Source organism: Stegodyphus dumicola, chromosome 5, assembly GCF_044657685.1.
Source record: "Stegodyphus dumicola isolate Sdum_Otavi_A_Nest chromosome 5, ASM4465768v1".
Classification (NCBI taxonomy): domain Eukaryota; kingdom Metazoa; phylum Arthropoda; class Arachnida; order Araneae; family Eresidae; genus Stegodyphus; species Stegodyphus dumicola.
This window is the reverse complement of record NC_140772.1, coordinates 99,210,421-99,237,799: the sequence shown is the minus strand read 5'-3', so window position 1 is coordinate 99,237,799 and position 27,379 is coordinate 99,210,421. Positions and strand designations below refer to the sequence as shown.

Below are 27,379 nucleotides of genomic sequence, written 5' to 3'. Positions count from 1 at the left end.
CAGGCCTTCATATCGAACAATTTGCATTTTCTTCTCTGCTTCTTTGTCACTGCTGCCTTGCTATCCATTGTTGCTTTTCAAACACATTGCAAAAATGTGAGAATTTGCAAAGTAATTATTCAAAATCAAGCTCTCAGATTGGGCCAAGTTTTCTGTCACTGCACACCAAAAAATATTTGTCTATTATAAGAGAAATATTGAACCTCACACAATTGCATACACTTCATGAATTGGTTTTCATCATTAACATTTATATCACCATCAAAAATTATTTTATTCCGTACATATGAAATTTAAAAAACAATACTATAACAAAACATACACAGAATAATAAAAGGGAAAAAATACTCATAAAAGGAGGCATAAGACAGTTTTGGAAATCTAAAAGTGTAGAATCAAAAGAAATCAGAAGATATTTTAACCATTTTTATAAATTTCTTCTTCGAATAATTTGGAAGTTCTGAAATCTATGAAATCGTCTTCAGGTTTTATTCGCACGCTGTATTTCAGTTGAAAATCTTGAATTACTTTTGTGGATTCCACGATTCTCGCTGTCAGATCCTCAATTTGCTCCTCAAGCTGCATGAAGAATAAAAAGACCATTAAGAAGTGGATAAATTAATATAATTTTATTCCTAATTTAAACCACTGTTCATCTCATTTTATATCTAAGGAGAACCATTTTACATTCTTAGAGACAAATGCACTTACTCTGCAGAGACATTAAGTAATTTCGAAGCAGAAGAGATGAAAAATGAGCAACGCCTTCGCCGGGACTCGAACCACGGGCCTCTCGAATACACGCCAAACGAGCTGACCACTACACTACGAAGGCATGCTAAGAAGGCGAGAAAAACACCTTATATATTCCTACTTTTAAAGGGCTACTGGGGATTAGGGGACCCAATCGCCAAATCCTGGGGATAGAGCATCATCATCGACCACCCTTTTAGCTCGGGGGCTACTGTAGAGACATTACGTAATTTCGAAGCAGGAGAGACGAAAAATGAGCGACACCTTCGCCGGGACTCGAACCACGGGCCTCTCGAGTATGCGTCGAGCGTGCCGACCCCTACATAACGAAGGCATGCTAAGAAGGCGGGGAGAAATATCTTATAAGTCTTTAATTACTTTTTGTAAGTTTTATTTTAAGTAAGCGGTGATCCTATTGTTTTGGTTTATGAGCCGAAAAAGGCTATTAGGCTTGTGTGACTTTGCGTTGTTCCATTTTAATAAGATATTTCACTTTTTATTCGAGCCTATTGCAGTTCAATAAAACGTAAGATCTTATTCTTTCATATTTAATCTGTCTGATATTAATTAGCAAACTAAAGTACTTAAAAACAATTGATGCAAGTCTTAAAAATATTACTTAACTTGTAGTATTCCTCACTCCTAGCTTGCTAAATGTAATGTCAAGGAACCTAATGTACTACTCAGCGAATAACCGCTTAAGTCCAAGAACAGAAACGTAAACTCAAGAAGGGTTAATTACCCTTTATTTGCTCAAAATAAAGATTTCACAGTTGGTCCCTTTCTCAGGACGTACAAAATCTCAGGACAGCTCCATTTGGGCTTAAACACAAAAAGTGAGAAAGAAGAACTAAGTAATGACTAACTAAAGAGATTTAGCCAAAGCTAACCTAATTCTAAACTAGTTGGCACGTAATTAGTTGGTCCTGGGCCCAGGACCGCATAGCCAGCGAAGCTATCAAAAGGCACGTAATATGGCCGAGCGTAGTAACAATTAAAGAGACTTAACCAAAAGGCAAACGCACACTATTCAGGAATCCAAACTCTCTCTTCTGAAGCCAGTGGAACTTAAATACTTTCTGCTTCTCATTTGCATTTAACACTTCTAAACACTCATTCTGATAAGGAATTATAAGCTGAACCCAGAAGAAATATGAAAGTGTCATAAAATAACTGTTATAAAATTAAAATATACCTTACAAACTTTTAATTTGATTGACTTTATTTAAAATTCATTTTATGATATAGCTAATTATTAACATTAAAAATATTTAAATTAACTGTTTTTAGAGAAAAAAAAAAAAACATTAACTGTTTTATAGAATTACATCACGTACATTGCGTAAAAAAACGGGGAGACAGTTCCATATCACACTTTCTACTGGGCCGATTGACAAAATTCAAATTGCGTTTTTCATGTCTCGAAAGCGCGACTTAAGATATATTAGAATTGTATATAGCATTGTTCTAATCTAGACTTTGACACAAAATCGGACTTTTTTCTGAAATAATATACCAATGTTTTTTCTGTATTTCGATTCTACGACTCAAATTATGCGTAGGTATTAAATTTTGTAAAATTTGGTGCGAGATTTAAAGAGAAATTCAAAAATTTATCTTGGCGCAATTTTTTCAGTTTGCGCCAAGAATAATTCACTTGGCGAACTTCTTAATATATGGCAACTAATTTTCATTTTCCTTCCATTATGCCGAAGTTGAAAAAAAGGCACCTGGTTCTAACCTTTTTACATTGTGCATGGGCGAGAAAAAAGCCCCTCATTCCTACTTTCAAACAATTTTAGCAAAGTGTGTAAACCACATTTGATGTTTTATCGCTTTCAACAAATATGCCAAATTTCAAAACGAGCCAACATATAAATTCATGTATATCTTCGGAAATTTTGAATAAAAAACTCTAACTTTTTGCAGGTATGCTTAGAAATGCGTTTACTTTAAGATGATGGTAAATATTTTATAGATTATAATTCAAAATGTTTTTTGAAAAATTTATAAAATTGTTTTTAAATAAATCATAAAAAAATGGGGCAATTTTATTCGGAATGAACCTGAATTTCGAAAAGTGAAAGGAAAAATCAAATAAGTTTAATAAAAAAAGAGAGATTAATAAATATATACCAAACTCAATTAACATTAAGGAGCTAATTTTGTAAAAACTACTCGTGCGATGTTTACAAAACTTTAAAATTTGGCGTAATTTGAGTCGTAGAATTGAAATATGGAAAAATATTGGCAGGTTATTTTATAAAAAGTCCGATTTTCTGTCAAAATACCTATATTAGAACAATGCTATATATAAATCTAATACATATCCTAAGTCACGCTTTCGAGACATGAAAATCGCAAGTTGAATTTCGTCAATCGGCCCAGTAGAACGGGAGACATTAAAGTGTTTCCTCCCTCCTTTTGTTTTTTCGCAGTGTACATTTTTTTTTTACTTTTTAAATGGTCAAAACATATGTATTGCATCCCCATGCTCTAATTGCGTATTCATCTAGTTTCATGTAAAATAAATGTTTCGCTGTTCCACTTGGGTCATGTCTACTGATAATTTACACTGACAAACCGTATTAAATTTAAAAAGAACCCTTTTAGAAGATCGTTAAAATCTGAACCTTTTCTGATTTTTTAATTTACATTTATTGTCTTTACGTCTGCTTTCGTTAGTTTCCATCAGAATGAAAATTAGATTAAAGTGTAAATTAGGAGGTAATTGCAGCATTTATCACAGAGTGTTTAGCAGCTTAGACTAGTTATTTCTTCATCCTGAACTTCTGATGTTTCAGCTACCGCTAGAGATTTGCTTTTTGTGATTTATTAGAGTGAATTAAGTTTTAAGTTATGCTTTGCCAATGTTGTATATTACCAGCAGTGTACGTTGAAACTGTGCTGTATTGCCGAGAATGGCTGTATCTACGACTGTGATAAACAAAGACGCTATGAAATTGGCTAATCTAAACTTGGTGATCCTCAACCAAGTTCAATCAAAGCCTAACAGAAAAGAGAAAAATAAAATCTGATAAACTTTTGTTTATGTGCAGTAGATATTTTACCCATTAGTATTTTTACATTAAATAGTGTTATAATAATAACGATAGGATTTTTGCCTAAGAACAGATTAGTTATTTTTGCTTTATTTCTCACTGGAAAATTTAGTTTGTTATACGTCCAGCTTGATCCAGATTCTTGGACTTATACCAAAGTCCAAGCATCTTTAAAGCGTTACACACTCTATGGTAGTCGCAAAACTACATTAAACTGCAAATTTTTCTCTGTGTTTTAGTATACTAATAAAAAGTACCTCAACGCTGTTTGTAATGCAATTTTTTATTAGTGTGTACTTTGTACGATATCATATACAGGGTAATTTGTATCCCATGTATAAACCTCTGCGAGGCATAAGTTATTCAGAAATGAGTCGGAATGAGATAGTTGTGTCAGGTCAAAAAGGCGGTCCTTAACGTGACAGAGGAAGTTGCTCGGGAACCGAAAAAACATCCTTCATGCGACAACTGCTCACAGAGGATGTAAGGTTTCACAAATGAAGAGCCGAAGAGATGGTGCTTATTAATGCGTAAGACATCCCACAGGCTTACAAGCAATCGCTACTCATTTCGATCTTTCCCAAACCACCGTCCAGAGAATTCTCAATTTGAACCAATTGCATTTGATATTACTGCACCTTGATGAAGGTTGCTTTAGCTCAATAATATTTACAAAAGAGTTCAACGGACCCCTTTTTTCCGAATTCATTCTTATTTATATAGGCATACATCACAAAGGAAAATTGCTGCATTGCACGTAATTCACCTGAATGTGTTGTGGAGAACCAGCATGCATTTTACACAAACATATGTACAGTACAGCATTAGGTGGCTGTCATTGTTACGCTTGCGTTGCGGAAGACCATTTAATAGCCCACATGTTTGGACAGGCAATGTTCTGAGACATTTTTTTTTTTTTTTTTTGAGGAAATTTTGCCCAGTCTACTGAATGACCAATAGATCCAACAGTCCCTTCGCCATCATATGTGATTCCAGCATGATGGGGCCCAACCCATTTCAGCCATGATGTACGGGAGTACTTAAATGCGACATTTGAACGATTGGACCCGGTGGTCCCATTTGATGTCACTGGACCTATCCTCCTGGGATTTGGAAGACGTCTTCATAACGGTGTGCCACATTACCGCGTCGCACAAAAAATCGACTACTGTTCAGAAAGATCGAAATCTTCATAACGGTGCCGCGGTATAAGGAAGCGTTTCAGATAATTTTTTTTTAATTGGAGACCATTTTAATTCGCTATAATATTGAACCCTTATCTTTTAAAGCTTTCTACATTTCAAACCAAAATACTTTTTTATGGAACCGTATCTCATTGTCTCATAACCTCTTGAGAATTTTACGAATTTAGTAGCCATCGTGGATTCGCTGAATTGAATTTTGTAATACCTTAGGAAAAACGCCTTGGATTGAGTTACAATTCTTTGGATATGCACCATTATTTCACGAGCATTCTAGAACTTTATAAAAAGACATGCGAAAAAGAATAAATTTCATTATGTTAAAATGGCACAGAACACAAAAAATTCTACATAAAAATGATTTTATGACAGAAACAATACTATGATTTGAAACCACAAGTAGACGGAGTAGACGGAAGCTTTTAATATTTTGATCCTGTCATGCACAAATTTCGGATTTTGTATGTCTATGGAAGTAAATTCCATTAGAAAAAGAATCCAAATAACTATCACAACTATGGAATCATGTAATATAAGAACAACGAATAAAATGACTACGGAGATCCACAGTTCTAATGTTCAAAAACGGCATAATAAATCTCCATACAGCACGAGAATCAGCTTCGTCAGGCAGTTGGCCAGCTACTGGCTACTGAAACTCTAAAGCAGTAGTTCTCAACCTTTTTTGCCCCCATGCACCCTTTTCACCATTGTTAGATTATCATTCCCCCTTTTCTTTCCAAAACTCGAAAAATGCATATATATTTCCATAAATTTAGATTATTTTTAATACGTTTCATAAATTAAATAAGGAGAAGTACAGAAACTGTTAATAAATACTAAAACTTGAATAAAAGTAAAGAGAAAAACAGGAGGTAAGGAAAGAAAAGTATTTTTAATTATTAAATTCAAAAATCTCGTGAAGAAAAAGAAAATCTGATAGAAATTTCTTGTGATCGAACTCTAACTGAAGATATAAAAAATAATACACTTGTTAACTTTCAGCTGAACAGTAAAATAACTTTCAAAATAAATTTTGAATTTCAAATAAAGCTATTACATTTTTATTGTCTTTTTACACAACCTATTTGTGTGAACAGGGATTTTCTTCCACGTTATATTTAAAAATTAAATGCAGAACAAAATTAAAATTGGATTCTAATTTGCGGTTAAAACTAATTAATTAAGGTTAAAACTAACATGAAAACCGCGTTGCCGGAGGAATAGGATCGATTATAAGAAGGACTCATAAACTGCCTCATTTCCAGTATGAAGTCCCGTTGTAGGAGATGCATAACTGTTATAAAGAGAAACATAGTCTCTGTTGGCTTCCTTTTCTGTTCGGTATTTCAACTCCTGTTTAGACCTTCGTACGTCGATGAATCTTACACAAATTCCGTGTATATATATATATGTACGTCATAATTGTTGTATACGATAGTTTTTTTGTATTATAACATTCTATGCTTATACCAAATTTCAATGTTCTTCACTGCTAAAGATAATCGCCAAAAAATGTGAAAATTCTGTTCATTTGGAGTCTCGGTATAACTTAGTAAGTATATTGATAACAAGACCAATAATTTTGCCGAATAAACTGATTTCCAATTTTAATAACAGGTTGCCAGAACTGAGCATCGTTTTCAAATTTAATTTAAAAAGAATTAATTTAATAACAGTTTCTAATATGGAATCCGGAAATTGCAAGGTTCAATGTGAGAAGAAGTTGTAAATTAAATACTGCTTCTTTATAAATAACGTAAGTCTTAATGAAATACATGAAAAACATACCATTTCTCTTTGTAGAAGAAGAGAGGGGTACGTTTCATGAACACTTCTCTCCAACAAAATACCTGATGATAAGCGAAAACATTTTCGGTTAGGATTTACCTCCTTTAAGATCTTGAGCACTTCCCTAGAAGTAAAGAGAAAAGAAAGTGAAGGACTTTTAAATTAGAGCTGCTTCTTTTCCAGAAATATGCCGGGTACATTAAATATTTGTTAAGTTTTTTATTGAAGCTAATATTTGTTTGTTTTTCTATCGTTTGTAACTTCAGTTATTTAATTCAGGACATTTTAATTGACTAAGTTTTGATTTTTAACCTAACTTACAGAAACTGCTCTATCAAGTGCAACTTATGCTGCTCCACATCTGGTTTAGGTACTCGGTAATTTTAATTTTCAAGATAGTCTTTTCTAAGAAAACGTTATTTAAATAAACCTAATGGCGTTGCTCATAAAAAAAGGGTTTCTACTTGATGGAAACCAGATTTATCCCAAACAAATATTCCTGTCAATTTTTCTGGTTTCTTTAGTTTTGAATTAAAACAGCAATACCAAAAAATTATAAGGATTGTAAAAAAAACTTTCCATTTTTAGTATGATTTTTTTAAAATTTTATTGCGTCTCACATAATCATTTCTGAGTTATTTACTTGCATTTATTTTACATTCATATCTAGGACAGTACTTCTCGGTAACATATGTGCCAGATGCGAATTCCACCAAATTTGGCGAATTTTCTTCTGGTATGATAAGCGATTTGGGCGATATTTTGTTTCGTATGGCAGTCCATTTAACCAGTTTAGGCATTTTTGTGTGTTAACAGCGTTGAATAATATTCGATATGTTTGTTTGATTATTTTGGTACTGTTCTGTTATCGGGACTGCAGTTGGTCATCAAATGTTTTGCTAAACTCGCTGAAAGATTACTTCATTTGAAGTCGTCGATATTTATTTTCAAAATTGTTACAATATTTACTTTCTTTTAAAAAGTAAAAGAATGCTTTTCAAAAGTCTCAAAATAACAAATTCTAAAGATGTCACAATCACTTTTGTTTTTATTATTATTGTATTTGCTATAGATACGAAAATGTGGGACATTCCTAGTTATGAAATATCTTTCATACAATTTCTTTAGGAAAGAAGAATTATTTCTTCTGAAAAAACGTGTACTGAAAACCATAAAATGGAGCTCTACATCAATTCGAAGAAAATGCTGAAATAGAAATCTGAAGAATATGACGAGCCGAGGGAAAAATAAGGATTACGTTCTCTGAATTTGTTTGAAGGATGGAGAATCAATTTTTAAGGGTAATTCGCATCATTTATGTATGGTGTGTAGAATTAACTTCCACTGAATTTTCTCAGAATCAACTTGATATGAATCATTGCGCTGTTGTTGGTAGGAACAGTTACTACATAAGAGAAGTCTGTGTTGCATTAATGTCTAGACCACCGGTTCTCAAACTGTATTATTTTTACACATAACAATTGATTTAAAGTAAAAATAAATAACAACCAACAAACAAATCCTAGAATGAAAAATTTCAGAAGCATTTTTAATAAACATATGCAGAATTATGCCCCAAAAAGTCGAGAATGCCACTTTTTCTATGTGGCTTCTATTTTGACGTAATGTTGCGTAAGCTTATCTTAAACCTCTTCACTTTTGTGATTTAGTTTGTTATATGAATTTTAAGCCACACTTTTAAATAGAAAATGTCTCCTCGAAGAGAAACTATATTGACGTAGGGAAATTCGCACTAAGATTATATAAAAAAGGAAAATCTGGCAGTGAAATAGCTAAAATTGTTGTAAAAAGTCACATGTGTACAGAAAATCATTATAAAATTTTGATGATGATTGAAAATGGTGATGATGATTGAAAATGGTGATGGTGATTTTGATGATGATGAAAGTGATGGATTGATTGAAAATAAATATGGTAGAGGAAGGAAAGGTATTCTTAGTGTTGTCACCAAAAGGAAAATTTTAAAAGATATCAACATTGATCCTAAAGTAAGTGGAGTCAAACTTGCTGCAGAAAACTTCTCAAATCATTGGCAGAAGAGTAAGCGTTAAAACTGTATGAAATATAATTAGACAAGCTGGATATAAAAGTATAATTCCTAGAAAGAGGCAATTCATTAGCTTGCAAAATCAGAAAAAGGTCTGGAGTTTGCAAAAACTTATCAACTGAAGAAGAATAACTTTTGGAAGAAATTATATTCACTGATGAAAGTAAATTCAACATTTTCTCCAGTGACAGCCGTCGCACCGTATGCAGAAAGGCCAACACCGTTTTGGATCCAAAAATGTACATCCTATAGTTAAACATGGTGGTGGCCCCGTTATGGCTTCTGCTGGAGTAGAGAATTTATTTTTATAGATGACATTATAAATCATATGGTTTACTTGGATGTACTTCATATTAATCTAAAAAAAGTGCTAAAATGTTAGGTTTCGATGGAAATTTCATATTTCAGCATAATAATGATCTCAAACACAGGACGGGTTCATAGCATCGAAATGGTCCGTATTTTTCACTATAAACAGCAGTTATACACAATATCACAGTTTCCAGACATCAGTGTCATAGAAAATCTATGGGCCACACTCGAAAGAGTGGTCCTAACACACAGAATTAAAGCCAAAGCACATTTAAAACAATGTTGCAAGAAAAATGGGATAACATATCTTTAGATACAAGCAAAAAGATGGTCGAATTGATACCACAACGTTTGGAAGAGATCATAAAAGTCAGAGGACATGCAATAAAATACTGACACTTTCTTTTGAGATATCACAAAAATTGCATTGGTGTATTCTTAATTTTTTTAGTCAAAAATCTGCATGTGTTTATTTAAAATGATTCCGATTTTTTTTTTTTAAATTTTAGAATTTTTTGGTTAATTGTTCTTTATTTTAAAATTAAACCATTTGTTACGTGTAAAAATAAAAACGTCATTGCTCTTCTTGGTAATGTGTTATTTATATTTAAAGTTAGATTTATCAAGTAAGGTGTATTCTCAATTGTTTGAGCCACTGTATGTATTTATTACTCACTATTTACTACAACTGTTATATATATATATTCGTAGTATACTTATTTATATTTTATTGTAATGTAAAAATTTTATTTGCGAATATAATTAAATAATATAATTTTAAAGGTTTTTATTCTATGATTATATACATTCCATTTAGGATGCATCGATTTTTAATGGCGAAATGCTTTTATGGTGGTACATATAGTTTTGTTTCATATTCATATGGTACAAAATTTGAAAACTTGGTCAAACAAATAACACCTGGTTTAGACCCATGCATTTACGTCTAGACTAGACCTCGGCAACCTATGGCAAAGGCGGTACAATTCTCAGTGGCACTCTATCGCCCTGTCTCTCCTCTCTGCAAAGTCCCACTTCACGCCTTCCCTTATGCTCAGACATCACGAATGGAGAGATCCTTTCGATCGGTTCATTGCGCCGATACGCGAGTATCGAGTATGATTTCAGTCGAAAGTAGAATTTAGTTTAATGCACGTCTTGCGCTATAGATTACTTTTAACTTTACGACACGTTCTTAGTTGTATTGTGAAAACTTGTATTTTATTTGTAAAATTATTGTGATAATTAATACCTACATATTGAATATGCTAATCTACATATTCATATATACATATTGAACTAAGGACCGCTAAAAAAAACTGATGTTAGCGGTTTTCAAGACACTTGGACAAATTAATACGGATTCGTAACAAAAGGATCGTGCTGTGTGTATGTTGTGCCGCACGTCAAGTGTACGAAGACATTTTCAAACTAAACATCAGTCCACATTTCAGAATCCCGATGAGAAACATGAATTTATAAAAAGAGCTGTTACTGAATATCAGAAACAAGTTAAATTTTTTTTGTCAAACAATTGGAACCAAACCTAAACCAACCGAATGTAGTTTCGTAATTGCTCCTTGTATAGCTGCCTTAAACAAATCTTCCACAGGTGGCAAATAGGGCCCATTTTAAAAAAGTGTTGAAATATTGTTCAGCGGTTTACCAAATCTACTAACAATATTATCTCGAATTTAAGAAATACCGGCTTCTTCGCGAACTACTGAAATACAAATAATTCAAATGGCAGAAAATATAACAACAAAACATTATGGATTCTAATAATTATGGACTATAAGAAACTGTTGCATCTAGCGTTGCTCTGGATGAAAGTACCATGTGAATGACGGTGCGCGCCTTGCAGTAATTGCACAATATTATGATAAAGATCGAGTTTATGAAGAATTATGCAACTTTTGATTCCTCTGTCTGGAACAACTAAGGGAGGGGATTTTCTTTTATAATTATTTCCTTTATAATTATTTTGAAAGTACAAATATTAATTTTAAAAAAAATATTTAATGTAACTACTGATGGGGCTCCTGCAATGGTCGGTGAGGAAAGAGGATTTCTCAAACTTCTTTCAAATCATATTGGACTTAAAGTATTGAACATTGCATAATACATCAGGAAAGTCTAGTTGTTAAAATTTCGTCAGCGTGCTTGATTTCTGTAATGAACACTGTTGTTAAAATAGTTAATTTCAATACAGTCTCGTTATTCATTAGTACATAGGCAATTTAAATCTGTTTTAGAAGAAATGGAAAGTGAATATGTGGATCTCCCTTTCTAGAGCCATGTCCGTTGGTTTAGTCGAGGTAATCTCTTGAATAAGTTTGTGACATGCTTGGAGCACATTAAAGTTTTTCTTAATGAGGAGGAACAACATTTGCCCGAACTGAACGATGAAGTATTGTTTTGCAAGCTAATGTTTCTGACTGATACAACTACACATTTCAATGAACTAAGGACTACAAGGAAAGGACCAAACAGTGCTTAAACCTTTGAATACTAGAAAGGCTTTGCTACAAAATTAAATATATTGTAGAGTCCAGGTGGGTTAACTTCTATCTGGATACAGATGTAGCAGGGAACTGCACAGAAGAAGGGTTCGAACCCTTTACTAACTCTAAAATTTACAATGCGTCAACTCGACTTAAGCGGTAACTGAAAGTTAGGTAATTGAAAATTAAAATTTGAAATGTTTAACAAGTGCTAAACTATCCTACAGGGCTCAGCGAGATCCCGAACTTCAACCCCCTTCTAAGCTAGTGGCAGCGAAGCAATGCAAATTAAGCCACTTGAGCCGGCAATGAGCAAACGTACCTACGGCAGAGACGGCCTAGAGCCTAACTCCCCTTTTCTCCTACCGAAACTCGGCTTTTAACTATTTCCTATGGCATAACAAATTTGCATGCGTTCACGCGCGCTACAACATTTAACTATTCTGGCACTGACAATTAGGGGAATGAAGGCTTATAGAAAAGTCTGAACTTAGAATTTCAGATGTTAGTTAAAATAAATATAAATCCCTACAATATTTTTTTGTAATATTAATGCTACTACCTATAAATACTTCTCAAATGTTAAAGCTCTTCAAAATACATCTACTATTGACAAAGAAGCCTACGTTGAAACAATTAATTATACAATCCAAAAAGATGCAAAGACTTTGAAGCTTGTATACCTATTTTTTCCATCCTAATGAAACCACATATAATATGGTGATTTTACGGAAATAGGCAACAGACCCATTAATAATTCCATTCGATTTATCAATTTTAGAGTGGATGGAAATTGATAATTTTTAAATGGAGATTATTGAACTAACATCTTCAAAATTATGAAAAGCAAAATTTACGGAATTATGAAAAAATCTGGAAAATAACTCTAACAGTAAATCGAAAGATATTTTAAATTGCTGGATGTCACTGACGGAAAGATATTAATTATTTGAAGAAAATTGAATGTGTTCTGCTTTCCGCTTTTGATTCTACATATCTATGTGAACAAATCTTTTCTCATATGAAAAATATTTTGAGTCCACAAAGAAGTTGTTTAACAACTAAACATTCAACACCTTACGTAAACTAAAAGTCACAAATTACACCCCTGGTATTGCGATATTAAGTAAAGCGGTGAAGGGGTAAGGTTCACATTAAAATTTAATTTTTTTGCTTAACTTTATCGAAAGAATACTTATATTTTAGTTATTTTAATAAATATGTTTAAAAGATACATAATATATAGCATACAGCAGCTATGCTGCCAGACTTCGTCTGATGTTTAAATGTACCAGAAAAATGGCTGAAGGAAACACCAAACGTTAAATTTAAAAACTGCACAGAATTTTACTCTGCAGAACAACTTCATAAAAAAAAAACCACAAATTAAAAAAAAAAAAAATATTACATATAATAAAATTACAATGCAGTAGCCAATATCCCTTAATACAAATATTAATTATCCTAATAAATAAATTAACCAACTTCCCGTTGCCTTCTTTCAACAAACGTCCAGTATCCAAGAGAAGCATTAAGTTTAAAAACTGCACAGAATTATCGCCCTCATTTTTCCAAGTGGCAACAGTGCTGATTTTCAACAGTCAGTAGTCTCCTATACAATTGAATGAAAAACTGTTGCCCAAACCACATTTCTAAAAGAATGGAACTATTCAAAATGATGCAATAAAATCGAAAAGATAAAATTTTAAAAAATCTGATTCGAATTTTAAAAAAGTCGCTTCGAGATGCACTGCCTCTTGTCTAGATGCACCTATATACCAAATTTCGTAGCCCTAGGTCTATTAGCTTAGGCGCAGCACGAAGGAAAGACAGACAGACTCTTTCTTTTATTATATGTAGAGATGTACAATTTTTATTTTTTATTTATGTGAAAGGAATAGTTATAGTGTATGTTATTTATTTTTATGATTATAAATATTTTTAATTGATGCATAATTAACATGTAAGAAAACTCTAAATCTGCATTCTTGGCCCCTGTTCCTTAATTTTGCATGCATTGTCGAAGGAGGCGAATTGCTTCATATATTTCCTACTGTGCGGATCGTGAATCATATTGGTAGATTGGTTTATCACATCACAGCTACAAGGTTGCCGACCCCCAGGTCTAGACCGTCAGTTAAAATAAACGTCACTGATAATATTGTCGAAGTTGACGAAAGTATGCTTTTGCATTGAAAATAGAACGTTGATCATATCCTTCTGCAGCAGTGGGTGTCTGGCGAGATTTGCCGAGAAACAAAAGAATGTTTTTTAGTTGCTGTGTCTAACCGCTTTGCCAGAACTATACTTAAAGTTGCTGAAGAAAATATTATTGAAGGTCAGGCATGTCCTCAGGTAGTAGGAGAAAGAAAGAAATTAAAAAATTAGAAGAGACCTAATTTGAATATTTCTGCGTTAAACGTAAATATAAGGTTATCGATCCTAGTATTGGTTGTCATAGGCTGTTGGATTTCATATGACATGTAATTGTATTTTACACATACTTTCACTAAATTTACTTAATGTCTTTTGGGCACTAATAATTATTGTTAGTTTTGTTTCTTGGAAGTGGGAACAAAAACAACTTACGGAATTAGCAAAAATATGTGCGTGTAGTAAGTTGGCACATTAAAAGAATGTTTTGTTTGTGATATCTGGCGACTGTTTGGCGATCAACAGAGCATGCTTGGCGCAGGTAGCTCTTCTTCGAGAAGGGTTAATGTATTTATTAGGAGTTGCATGTTAGCCTCGGAAGAGGAAGGTAGTAGATTGTACTATGCGGTAGGAGCGACGTACTGCTCTGAGTAACTATTATATTATGCTTTGAATTATATATTTAATAAATGTTTGTTTCGTCTTGCTAAATGGTGCCTTATTAAACCACGAAGTCATCACAACACGCTCTCTTACGAGAAAACCAGAGAGGTTAGAAGCTTAGAGCGTTGAAAACGGAAGAGGCGTAAAGTTAAGCCTAACTAACGAAAGAAGTGTTCATTTGCAAAAGAGAGTAAAAACGTGAGAATATTTAATCGAGAGTTTGAAAGGCTTGATTCTAAAGGAAAATAGAAGAAAATGTTCAAAAACGCAAAGAAAGAGGATTTAGTAACAGTTCTATTGGAAATTGGCGAAGAAGCATCCCCAGATTTGAAGCTGGTAGAACTGAAACACAAACTCCAGAATAGCAAGAAATACATCGAAGATGCTGATTTCGTGAAAGAAATTCTGATTACTACAGTGGAGAATAGAAAAAGAAAAGAAGAAATGGAAAGAATGCAAATGGAAGAAGAAAGAATAAGAACAGAAAGAGAACACGAAATAGAACTAGCGAAGATTCGAGCAACTCAAAATGAAGGAAGTAGAAGTCCAACACCTTTAATCCAAAACACAGAACGAGAAACCGAAATTTCCCTGGACAAGCTGATCAAAGGAGTAGAAACACTGACTATACCAGTACCGAAGAGAGCAGAAGAATGGAATATATTTTTCGATTCTATCGAAAGAGCATTTAAGCGCAAGAAGGTTCCCGAAGAATACAAATCAGAAATATTATTGAAATTAATTGGAGAAAAAGCTTCAAATGTTCTTGTTTATATAAAGGAGGAAGATCTGCAAAATTACGAAAAAGTGAAAACTCTTGTTCTGAAGGAATATCAACCTACTCCTCAAACCTGTTTAGAAAACTTCAGAAAAACTAAACGTTATTCCGGCGAAACGCATATCCAGTTCGCTTCAAGACTAACAGCTACATGGGACTATTACTGCAAGTCAAGAGAAGTAAAGGATTTCGAAACACTCAAGGAGTTAATTATTTCCGATAAATTATTCCAAGCATTAGATGAAGAAACAGCTGCACACGTCGCAATACGCCAAGGAAATAAATGGCTGAAGCCTCAAGAATTAGCTACAGAATGTGATATTTATTTCACGGCCAAAGGGAAATCTTTCGACGAAGTTCGAAATGGAATTAAGCGATCACCGAGATTCCTGGATACAACATGTGCACACGACAAATATATTCCACCACCCATGAGAAAAGAATATCCAAAACACGAAAGATTTCACGCGAGAAGAAAAGAATGTTATTTTTGTGGAAATTATCAACACATCGCGAGAGATTGTCCAGACAGAAGAAGAAAGAACGAAACTGCAGTAAATAAGAAGGGAAAGGATGATTCCAAAACTCAAAAAAATTCAAACAGAACATCAAAAGAAGAAGCCATCGTAGCTAAAGTAGACTCATCCCATCTACGATCTGAATTCGCAGAACGCATCGTTCAACCACTGCAAAAAGTAGATATTTTTATTAACTCTGAGAAAATCGAAGCTATCGTAGACTCTGGAACGCAGATAACGATCGTACATTCATCGCTCATTCCAAATTTAGAGGAGAGAGAAGGAGGTAAAATATTGCTAACACCTGCTTTCGGACAACCAATTGAAGCAAAAGTTTGCCGTGTACCTATTTACCATAAAGATCATGGAAGCAATATATTTAATTTTGTGGATACATTAATTGCAGTGACTGATAAGCTAAATGTGCCTTGCCTAATAACTCCAGAAATATACGAACTGTTGATTAATCCTGCGGCAGAAGAACCAAACGCAGAAAGAAATAATTACGGAAGCGAAAACTTACAAACTTTTTTCGCCAATGCACAGTCAAACGACAGCGTCGATTCCCCCCCGCTAATGCTTATGGAGGAGAAAAACGAAGAGGAGGAAGGGAAGAAGGCGAGTGTTTATGTAAACACAGACTTATCGTCTGCTGAACGCCTACGCGAAGAGCAAGTTAACTGTCCCTCGCTGAGAGAAGCATGGAAGCTAGCAATAGAAAAAAAAGGAAATTATTTATTTATTGATCATCTTTTACATCACCAAGAAAAAATATTAGGACAGAATGTTTTTCAGTTAGTGCTTCCACTTAGTAGAAGAGCACAAGTGTTGGAATTAGCACATAGTTCCATTTTCGGTGCACATCTTGGGATAAGAAAAACAAAGGAGCGAATACGATATTCATTTTATTGGCCTGGATTAGCACAAGATGTTGAAACCTTTTGTAAAACGTGCAAAGATTGTCAGTTGAAAAGTCCAGAAAAGCGATCTGACAAGATTCCCATCACACCGGTCAGAAGGCCAGGATTACCTTTCGAAACAGTTAACATCGACATTATTGGACCTATTGAACCTTCCTCTGCTAGGAAACATAAATATGTGTTATGTCTGGTAGATCAACATTCCCGATGGCCAGAAGCCATTCCACTGAGAAGCTTGACAGCAAAAGCCACTTGCGACGCGCTTTTGGAGGTTTTCATGAGAACAGGAATCCCTAATACAATAGCTAGTGACAACGGAAGTAACTTCGTTTCAAAATTAACTAAAGAATTCCAGAAAAGACTAGGTTCTCTACACTTGCTTACAGTGCTTCAAATGGATTAGTAGAAAGATGGAACAAGTCCTTCAAGCAAATGTTACATCATGTCATCAGGACTGATCCTTCGAATTGGGATAAGCACATCCCATACCTGCTCTTTGCATACAGAGAAGTACCAAACTGCACCACGGGTGTCTCACCATTTCAGCTGATGTATGGAAGACAACCAAGAGGTCCTTTAGCAGTACTGAAGTCTTCATGGTCAGGAGAAATACCTATACCACCTAATCTAAGTGAATCGGCAGTGGATTACTTACAACTTTTAAAAATAAGGTTAGAACAAGCAGCCGAACAAGCCAATTTAATTGCAAGTGATAAACAACAAAAATATGCTGAGTACTTTAATCGGAGATCAATACCAAAAAATTTCAAAATCGGAGAAAAAGTTTATTTACTCATACCAGATTCAAATAACAAACTCTATGTACGATGGACTGGTCCAGGAGAAATCGTGAATCATTGCCCACCTCATTCCTATAAAGTAAAACTACCTGATGGAAAGATCAAACATGTTCATGCAAATAAAATTAGAAAATTCCAAGCTAGTGTCAATGCAGTTGGAGTGATATTTGAAAATGAAGAAGAATTTGGAGAAATTATAACTTTACCAGGAAAAGATCTCTCGACCCCCCTGGAAGATTTTAAAATAGATGCAAATCTGAATTTAGAAAATTTGAATCCGCAGCAGAGAAGAAAATTGATAGCTCTTATCAACAAACACCGAGCACTATTCACCGGAAAGCTGAAAATAGCTAAAGTTGAAGCTCATAAAATTAGATTAATACCCAATATGGAGAGGAAGAAACCTTACATTTATAGGATTCCTGAAGCATTGAAACCCAAGGTCGATGAAGAAGTAGAAGAATTATTGAAATCGGGACTAATAGAAGAAAGTAATGCAGAAATAGCTCATCCAGTAGTTTGTGTAAGCAAAAAAAATGGAGATATCAGATTGTGCTTAGATTATCGAGCTTTGAATGCAGTGACGAAGCCAGATGACTTTCCTATGCAAAATGCCATTGATTTAATGTACAGTATAGGAAGAGCCAACGTCATAACAACTTTAGATTTGCTGAAAGGATATTGGGCAATTCCCATGGAGGAACAAAGTAAAGAGTACACATCCTTCAAAACTCATCGAGGTCAATATCAGTTTAAAGTGCTACCCTTTGGATTAAGGAACGCAGCAGCAACTTTTCAGAGAGTAATGAATAACGCGCTGAAAGAATTTCAACAATTTTCAAGAGCCTATATTGATGACATAGCTATATTTTCCACGGATTTCGACACTCATCTCCGACATCTGGATAAAGTTTTTACCAAACTAGAGTCACTTGGATTTACTATCAATTCGAAGAAATGTTCGTTTGTAAAACCTCAAATTAAATATTTAGCACACATCATTGGATCAGGAAAACATCAACCAGATCCCGAGAAAATAGAGGCAATCAAGAAGCTGGAAACGCCGAAAACGAAAAGAGATCTTAAAAGTCTGTTAGGACTATGTAATTATTATCGCGATTATATCCCAGGGTATGCAGAGATCGCCTACCCACTCACAGAACTCACGAAAAATAAACAACCGGAAATACTCGAATGGAAAGAAATTCATGAGTCAACATTTCAACAACTGAAGGAACGATTAGCGATGTCAACGGAGCTGATCACCCCAACACTGCAGGATCCGTTTGTCATTCATTCTGATGCATCCCAAATCGGAATAGGTGCATGTTTGTCACAGCAAAGGGGAGAGAAGCAATTTCCCATCTGCTACGCGAGCAAGAAATTATCGAAACCTCAACAGAGCTGGCCGACTATAGAGCGTGAAGCTTATGGGCATTGAAGAAGTTTGAACCTTGGACATTCGGTTCATCGGTGAAAATTGTGACTGATCATAATCCTCTAGCCTTTATAGTGAGAAATGCTCCGCAATCGTCCAAATTACAACGATGGGCCATAGCTTTGCAGAAATATAATCTCGAAATAGAACATTGCCCTGGAAAAAAACTGTCAAACGCGGATGCATTATCCAGACTTCCCACTTGTGAACTTTGAACATTAATTTACTGTTCATCTTCACGAACATTTTGTATAGTTAATAATTAGATAGTTTTTCTTTGCTTTTCATAATCATTTTACAATTTTGTGCAAATAAGATGTTTATGTAATTTGAAATAGATAGAGAAATTATTGGATAACAAATATTCGAGGTAAGTGGTAAATTTAGATATTTGTCTCCCAAGGATTTAAATCATGCTGCAGCATCATTAATTAAAAGGAATGTTAAGAATATAATTTTATATATATATAAGAAACTTAATAATTTTACTGTCATCATTGGAATAATACTAGGGTATATTTTAACATGTTTATAAAAGAAAATATCAACTTGGTTTCTTTGAATTAAGAATTGATAAATTGTTACAATAATAATAAGGTTCGGAACAAGTGAAGTTAAAAATGATTTATCTATGTTTATATATAAAAATGTGTTATCTATGTTTATTTAGTAAATTGAGGTATGTCTATAGTAATTGAGATTTGAAAATTAGGAGAGAATGTATAAAAGTATATGTAGTTTTTTTTTTTTTTCTTTTTCACGTTGATCGCAAACAGTTGCTAGATTTTAGTTTCCAGATTGCTGATTGATTTGTAAATAATATCAACAACAATCTTACGACGGGGGTGTGATATCTGGCGACTGTTTGGCGATCAACAGAGCATGCTTGGCGCAGGTAGCTCTTCTTCGAGAAGGGTTAATGTATTTATTAGGAGTTGCATGTTAGCCTCGGAAGAGGAAGGTAGTAGATTGTACTATGCGGTAGGAGCGACGTACTGCTCTGAGTAACTATTATATTATGCTTTGAATTATATATTTAATAAATGTTTGTTTCGTCTTGCTAAATGGTGCCTTATTAAACCACGAAGTCATCACATTGTTATTTATATCAGTGCTGTATTTACTTAAGATAGATACTTATTTTCAGCAATAAATGAATACTTTAGAACTGCTCATCTGCTCTTTTCTCGAAGCAATCTTGCACTATCTGCCTCCGCAAACTTTCTGCCTCCAAGCATCAAACAATCTGCATCAAGCAATCTGCTTCCGCAGCAGCTAGATGGTTCTGAAAGCAGCGAGATGAAATTCGTCCTTCTTCGAGTGAGAGTTAAAGCGCGATTCGACCAGAAACTCACCTTTTTCGTCGGCTGATGGCGGCCACCTGACTTTTACTTTTGTCATTTTGTTTTACTGATGTTCTTCACGTGATACAGAGTAAACGGAGGTGCTACTTTCTGAAACTCAAATTCACTATATGGTCTTAGTAGTAGTAGTAAGATGCGACGACGTAAGCTTGGACAATGAAGCTCGAGGTAATTACGCATCTAACCACAGACTAAACTTTTCCTTTTGATGTGAAGATTACAGCCTATGTGATGGCACCCCATGCTATGGACTTAAAATTTTATCTTACCTCTTTTCATTTTTCTATGTTTCTTTTATTATCATTAAAATACTAAATCTTAATACTGGTGTCATGATTATAATAAAGTAGAATGACACCCAACATGGGGCTCGCCACCTTGACTCTTTCGACTTCTTTAAACTATTTAACATTCTTTACTAAATTCCCCTAGACGTCTGCAAACAAAAATTTTTCCAAGTTTCTCTTCGAATTCCGTGATAACTGATCATTGTTGTGATTCGTCAAAACGTATAGTATAACTAATTTTATTTGATGAAGTAATACCAATCATGAAGTACACTCATGTCCATAAATTAAGGATAATTCGGAATCACGCGGAAATCGAACTCTAAAATAAAGATATAACCTGTAAAATCACTACACACATCTTCAAGAATCATATGCAAATTTCAGGAAGTAACCAGATGACACCGATGGTACGTCACAATGACGAGAGTATAAGAGAGTGATAATATAAGGAATACAAGCAAAGAAGTAAAATTGTTTGCAGGCACTTTATAAGCATTTCAGGGCAATAAACGAATAGTTATGACACAAAGGACGCATTTGCATGATTTTTTACGTGGTAGAATTATCGGCCGTCTGGAATCTGAGCGTACCCAACTGGAAGTATCAGACGAACTTGGAATTACCCAAGATATTTTAAATTGATATATTAATTAAATTCATATGAGTGTCATCTCTAGGCTTTGGCAACGATTTCAAGATGATGGTAATGTGAGTAGACGTTACAGCACAGGTCGCCCCAGAGTTACAACGCCGAATGACGACCGGTATTTGGCAGTTACTGCCAAAAGAAACAGGCGGAGCACAGTCTCAGACCTGTCTCGTCAGCTCTCTTCAGCCGCTGATACGACAATTTCAAGGCAGACCGTGGTACAGACGCTTAGGGCAGATTGGTTTATATGCTCGTAGACCTGTCAGATGCGTTCCACTTACCGCAACTCACTGTCGCCTGCGGCTAGCCTGGAGTAGAGAGCATGCATTGTGGACACCGCAACAGTGGGCTTGTGTGATGTTTTCCGACGAATCCAGATTTATCTTGCAGTCTGATTCTCGCCGGACATTCATATGGAGAGCTCCAGGTACCCGTTACCACCAAGAAAACATCATTGAACGACACTGTTACGGTGGTGCAGGAGTGCTCGTTTGGGGTGGAATTATTCTGGGTTCCAGAACTGACCTGCATGTTCAAATTGGAACCATGACAAGCCAAATCTATCGGGACGTCATTCTGGAACAACATGTACGTTTGTTTTGGGGCGCCGTGGGCGCACAATTTGTGTTTATGGATGACAATGGCCGTGCTCATCGAGCAAACATCGTAAGCGAATGCCTTCAATCGGAGGATATCACCCGTATGAACTGGCCAGCATTCTCACCGGACTTGAATCCAGTAGAGCACGTGTGGGACATGCTTGGCCGACGAGTTGCAGCCCGTCAACCTCCTCCTACATGTCTACCGGAACTTCCGAGAGCATTGCTTTTTAAGTGGTGTAATATAACCAAGATCAGATCGATAATTTGATACTCAGCACGCCTAGGCGTTGTATGGATTATATTGCATCGCCTGGGAGACATACAATGTATTAACAATCATACCAACCTTGTAATATTGGTTCTTTTGTAAATAGTTTTTTTTTTTTTTTTTTTTTTTTTTTTAATTTGCTCCAGGAAGAAAATATCGCTAATTTTTTTAAAAATATAAAACATATAGCATCTTTTTTTGCTCTTTACCTTTTGTTTAATAAATAAGCTTTACAAATAAGTCAAATTTGTTTCGCTTCTAACTCTTCCTTTGCCTGATTTTGCATTATCCTTAATTTATGGACATGAGTGTAATATTCTTTCAAGTTATTATGAATATTTGATAATGCGTTTTTATGAAGTTTAATTGAAGAAACGAATGGCATTTGATTTTGATGAAAATGAATTTTCTTTTGAAATGTCTATTACTTTGAAGAATTAACACTTTCGTTTTCGAATTTGATGCATATATTTGCTTATTTCTTGTGATGCATACATTTTGCAAGGACTATAAAATATTATTTGAAGTTAAAACGTATTTGAAGTTACTAATTCTGATATCATATCGTAAAGTGAAATTCTATTTTCTATTCTTAACATCTTTTTATATGTTTGAAGATATATTTGAAGATATATTTTACAATTTGTTTGAATCGTATGTTCACAATTTCATCTAAGATTTTTGAGTGTTTTAACATCATAGTTTTGTTTAACATACTGAAAAGAAATTAAGATTATTGTGAAAATGAGAAAAAATTAAGAATATGTATCAGTGTGATAATTTCTCAAAACAGACAAGTAATATTTATTTGATGAAATCGAAACATACATATTCTGTGAATTTGATATTTGGTAAAAGCGAAACTTGTAAATAATGGCTACCCTTTAACGACCATCCCAACAATGCGACGGTCATTGAAAACTGCCAGTACCCAGCATATCAAGCTTTAACATCTTTTAGTTTTTGACCCAGATGGTGATAAACAAAATTGTGCTCGCTTACGTACATTTTCCGAATTTCCCAAACCATTTAACTTTGATGATACGAAACAAAAAAATCATAAAAGAATTTTCAATCACAGATTTAATTACCACATGTATTTTACTGAATTTAGAATTTTCTACCGGTATTGAAAAGTGTGCTATTACATTTCTTACAAATCTTGCTGACGTCTCATTATTAAAATCAGAATGTATCTGACCTTGGCAATGACGAAGAAGGTTTGGTACAAAGTTCACCCTCAACGCACAGCCTCGCCGAAACGAACATTAATCATACTCCAGATGAATCTTTATGTAAAGAAATGGAGGTGAATATCTCTCTCGATAGTGCGCCTGGAAATGTACTGCTTTCGACTAACCCGTAAAATCAGAGTGTTTCATTTCAATGTTTTGGTTTGAAGGACATTGTTGATTTGATTAAACCCTTTTCCTCTCGAGATAATTACAGCGTTGATTCAGCCATTGATGACATTTTTAATCTCTATCACATAACGAATCCTGTTCACCAAGTAATTTTTTTTTAAATGTCTTACAGGTCCAGCTTTAGCTTTAATAAAACCAATTCGTGGAATTACTAATTGGGAATAATTTAACATCGAAGCTTTTTTTCAACAATAAATGAATACTTTTTATTTTAATGGCGGGCACTAGTTATTTCGACAACTAAAGCCAGAAGTGGTAGTCATTTTATTATGAAGGCACCTAACAGGCGACCAGCGTTACCTCCTATGGGGGGGGCAGAGAATTTACATCCATGCCTATTCTGCGATTCGAACTCGGGACATTCGGTAATGCAGTCGACTACCTTAACCACTACACCTTCTGGCCTGCAGCAGTATATTCTAAAGTATAAACTCATTCTAAAGTACTAATTGAATACTTTAGAATGCGTTTATTAGCCTCTAGAGTCTGTGATACGTAATAGTTTATTTTGACGCCTAAATGAACATAAGGCAAACTACTGAAAGGTTGTGGCGCAGTGAAATAAACTTCAAGACGGCACTGACCGTAACCAATTATTTAATTGAATTTATGTTGCGGCAGCAGCGTCCTAAAACGTACATATTTTCAGACATTTTAAATGATATTCATGCGTCCTCGTTAATCTTAATTCGTTAATCCTTATATATATATATATATATACAGCCCAAAAGGGACGTTTGTCCCGAATGGGATATTAGTCATATCACTGAACAATGATTTTTTTTCTCCTGGCGCCTGGTCAGGAAGCCCTATCCCCACCTAAGTAAAAAAATTGAAGGTTGCAAGAGGCAATTATTAGCATTTCAGGATGGTCTGCAGGGAAAAACATGGAGGTCGATGTAACGTGATGCTTCAGCAGTGGAAGTCGAAGCTCGTCTGAGAAGCGATTGGCTGTGGAGATTAAAGAATATGTATTGTTAAAGAATTAAGCCTTCTCCGCAACAGGAGTTGCTCCGTCTCAACATAGAGGGAAACAGCTGAGCATGCGCGAATATCTGTCGCCAAAGCTGGAAGACGTCGTCGAAGTTCGAAGGCCACGTTTAACAAGAGTTCATAAAACGAATTTCGTTTTAAATTTCTTTAAACTTTGAAAGAAAAGAAAATATTTTTCTCGCAACTAAATTAATTAATGGATTAGTTATTTTGAGCAAAGAAAGAAAGTACGAAAATCCGAGTTTAAATTATCTTCTTAACGTGTTCCTCAACTTCCTATACACATCGCGGTGGGGGAAATTCTCACCGCCAGGTTCCGGCGCCATATTCCTCTATTTTCTAGCGAAATAATAGCAAACTGCTTTAAATTGCGTCTGTGGAACCTTTCCTTCTTTACATAGTTCTTTGGTGGAGAGATGGAGTTAGTAGGCAGATAACTTTACAGTTCATCGAGCAGGAGGCTTTTGGTCCAGATGAAAACTGTTTGCTGGAATAAGCGTGAGTTTGGTCACATGAAAGTAGGCGGGAGGAGACTCTTTTCATTGCCACATCTTTTTCCGCCTTAAGTTAGATCACTTATTTTTTTATTTTTAAGTTGCTTTAATTATTTAAGATTTTTCTTTACATTTCGCACTTTACACTCCATTGCAGACTTGGCTTAAAAGTCAAACTTGGCTTATGGAGTTTTCCGAACAAAAAATTTAGGGGTAACTTTTCACTAACGCGGTCTAGCACATGTGTTGTGTTCTTAATTCTCATTTCTGTCATTTTTGATTAAAAATTACATTTTTTTTCTTTTGGCTACTTTTTTGTTGTTAAAGCCGCCACAACATATGACTTTGGACCCTTTGAAATTTAAAACTTACTCGTTAAAGGTCGAGAGATTAAGTTTACCAGTTTTAGCAACAGTGGTAAATTTAATTTGTAAGTGCGGTGGTCGCTTTAACAAGTACCGCTGTTTTAGATACAAAAATATATTACTTAACTGAGTTTTCATCAAACTGCTTATTCCACTTGTATATTATATTATTTGCAATGTGATAGCAATAATTAAACTAGCAAACTACAGTTTGTTTAACTTCAGCAATGTTAACTGTTAATGTTTAATGTTGTTTAACTTTAGCATTTTCGGTAAATCATAATGAAAATCTGCTCATATACGTATTTTAAATTCCTCCTAATGATATTTTATTAAACAAAATGAAGAAGTAATGCTGCATGTTTAGACGCAAATGGTCTTGAAAATAAATGAATGAATATCACCTTTATCTAGGATTATCTGAATGCATCAAAATTTCTGAGCCATAAATGGGCATAAAAGGCATACCTGTATTCTTGAAGATTTACCTCTTTATCAGCTAATTCAGCGTACAGTTTTCTCTGTTCTTGGCGCAATTTATTGAACTGGCTTATAATTTCATGCTTCGACAAAGTCTCGGAATTCCGTCGTTTACTTCCATTAGCCATATTAGTTTTACATGAAATTCTATTATAATTTTTTAATATAAATTAAATCCATACAGTTACAGATAGAGAAATGAAATGAAGCATCATTCTCGTGAAACTGAAATTTTGAAATCATGAAGCATAAGAATTCTGCATTCACGAGAAACGGTATAAAAGTTACAAAATTAAGATACTTTCTTTTACTTCGCAATAATCAACACGTAACTACTATGCAGTTTGAGTTTCGCTATCCATGGATGTTATAGAGATACTGATGAAAACCCTTTAATCCTGAAAAGCTACAAGACTCAAAAACAGAAGCCAATGACTGGTTTAAACTGTGGGCGAATTAAAAGGAACATCCCTCCTAGAAGATATCACTGATTTATCGCGCGAACAATGTTGTTGTTGTTGTTGTTGTATTTAATTATGGCAAAGCACACGAGGGCTATCTGCCTAAAGGGAGGGATGCCTTTCGTGGAGGACTTTCTAAGGGAAACTGGCTCGTATACACATATATCGCGCGAACAATGTGAGTGTCTGCTTGATGGTTAAGTTCTTGCTTGGTCACGTGAGACTAAAGCTCCAAAGAGGAGGTCGCACGGAGAAATCTTAGGGGTTGGCTGCTGAGTGATCCTGTGCAAAGATAAACTCAGCATTCAAAATTTATTTATAGTTATCCGAAGCAAACCGTTTAAAATTAATAACTCAATTAATATAAAAATGATACTTTTTCGTTAGCCACCTACTATGCTTTTTGAGGTGTGCTGTATGATGCGCTGCGTGTGTGAGTGTCGGTATGAGCATACAGTGATGGATGTAAGTGAAGGCACTTTCTCAAAAACAGAAGGGAGAAATTTTAAAATTCTTTTTTTCTTTTTTTTTTTTTTTTTTTTTTTTCATCAAAACATGAATCATTTGTATAATCTTTAGAATATTATATATAGGAATGAATTGGATGTTATGAATGAGTATAAGAATAAGTTGGATATTAAGAATGAATTGGAATAATATAAGAATTAATGAAACCTCAGTGATGAAAATATCAGAATAAAATGTAGTCAATAAGTTTCCTCTGTTTGAACATGTGAATACTTGTTTTCGCCTTGACAGCCTTGAGCTTGTTTGGAATGGAATTCACTAATGTTTTGTTGCTTTGAAATTTTGTTCCATTCTTATAGGAGATGCCTAGCATATGGTCCACATTCAGTATGTCATGTTTCCTTACCCTGTTGTCAAATTATTTTCATAAATTTTCCATAGATATTTATATATATAGATATGATATATTTTCATAAATTTTCCATAGTTTCAGAAATTAAAGTCAGGGGATTAAGCTGGATGACTGAGAGTATGAGGCATATGAAAGAACAACCATAG

At 34.4% G+C, this 27,379-nt stretch overlaps 1 protein-coding gene across 1 annotated transcript; it reads right to left on the bottom strand.

The window, feature by feature from the left end:
• Positions 1-264: 264 nt before the first annotated feature.
• Positions 265-26,055, bottom strand: LOC118193354 (prefoldin subunit 2-like). Its single transcript, XM_035364434.2, has 3 exons — positions 25,881-26,055; positions 6,809-6,932; positions 265-579 (listed from the first exon to the last, which is right to left on the bottom strand). The coding sequence occupies exons 1-3, from the start codon at positions 26,018-26,020 to the stop codon at positions 418-420; spliced, it is 426 nt and encodes a 141-aa protein (XP_035220325.1). The 5' UTR covers positions 26,021-26,055; the 3' UTR covers positions 265-417.
• Positions 26,056-27,379: the final 1,324 nt, after the last annotated feature.

Excerpts from the sequence above, each read along its gene's own strand:
- LOC118193354 (XM_035364434.2), bottom strand. The coding sequence starts at position 26,020 with ATGGCTAATGGAAGTAAACGACGGAATTCCGAGACTTTGTCGAAGCAT. Across the intron at positions 6,933-25,880 it reads GTAAATCTTCAAGAATACAG|GGAAGTGCTCAAGATCTTAA; the intron begins GTATGCCTTTTA and ends CTTTACTTCTAG. Across the intron at positions 580-6,808 it reads TTCTTCTACAAAGAGAAATG|CTTGAGGAGCAAATTGAGGA; the intron begins GTATGTTTTTCA and ends TTCTTCATGCAG.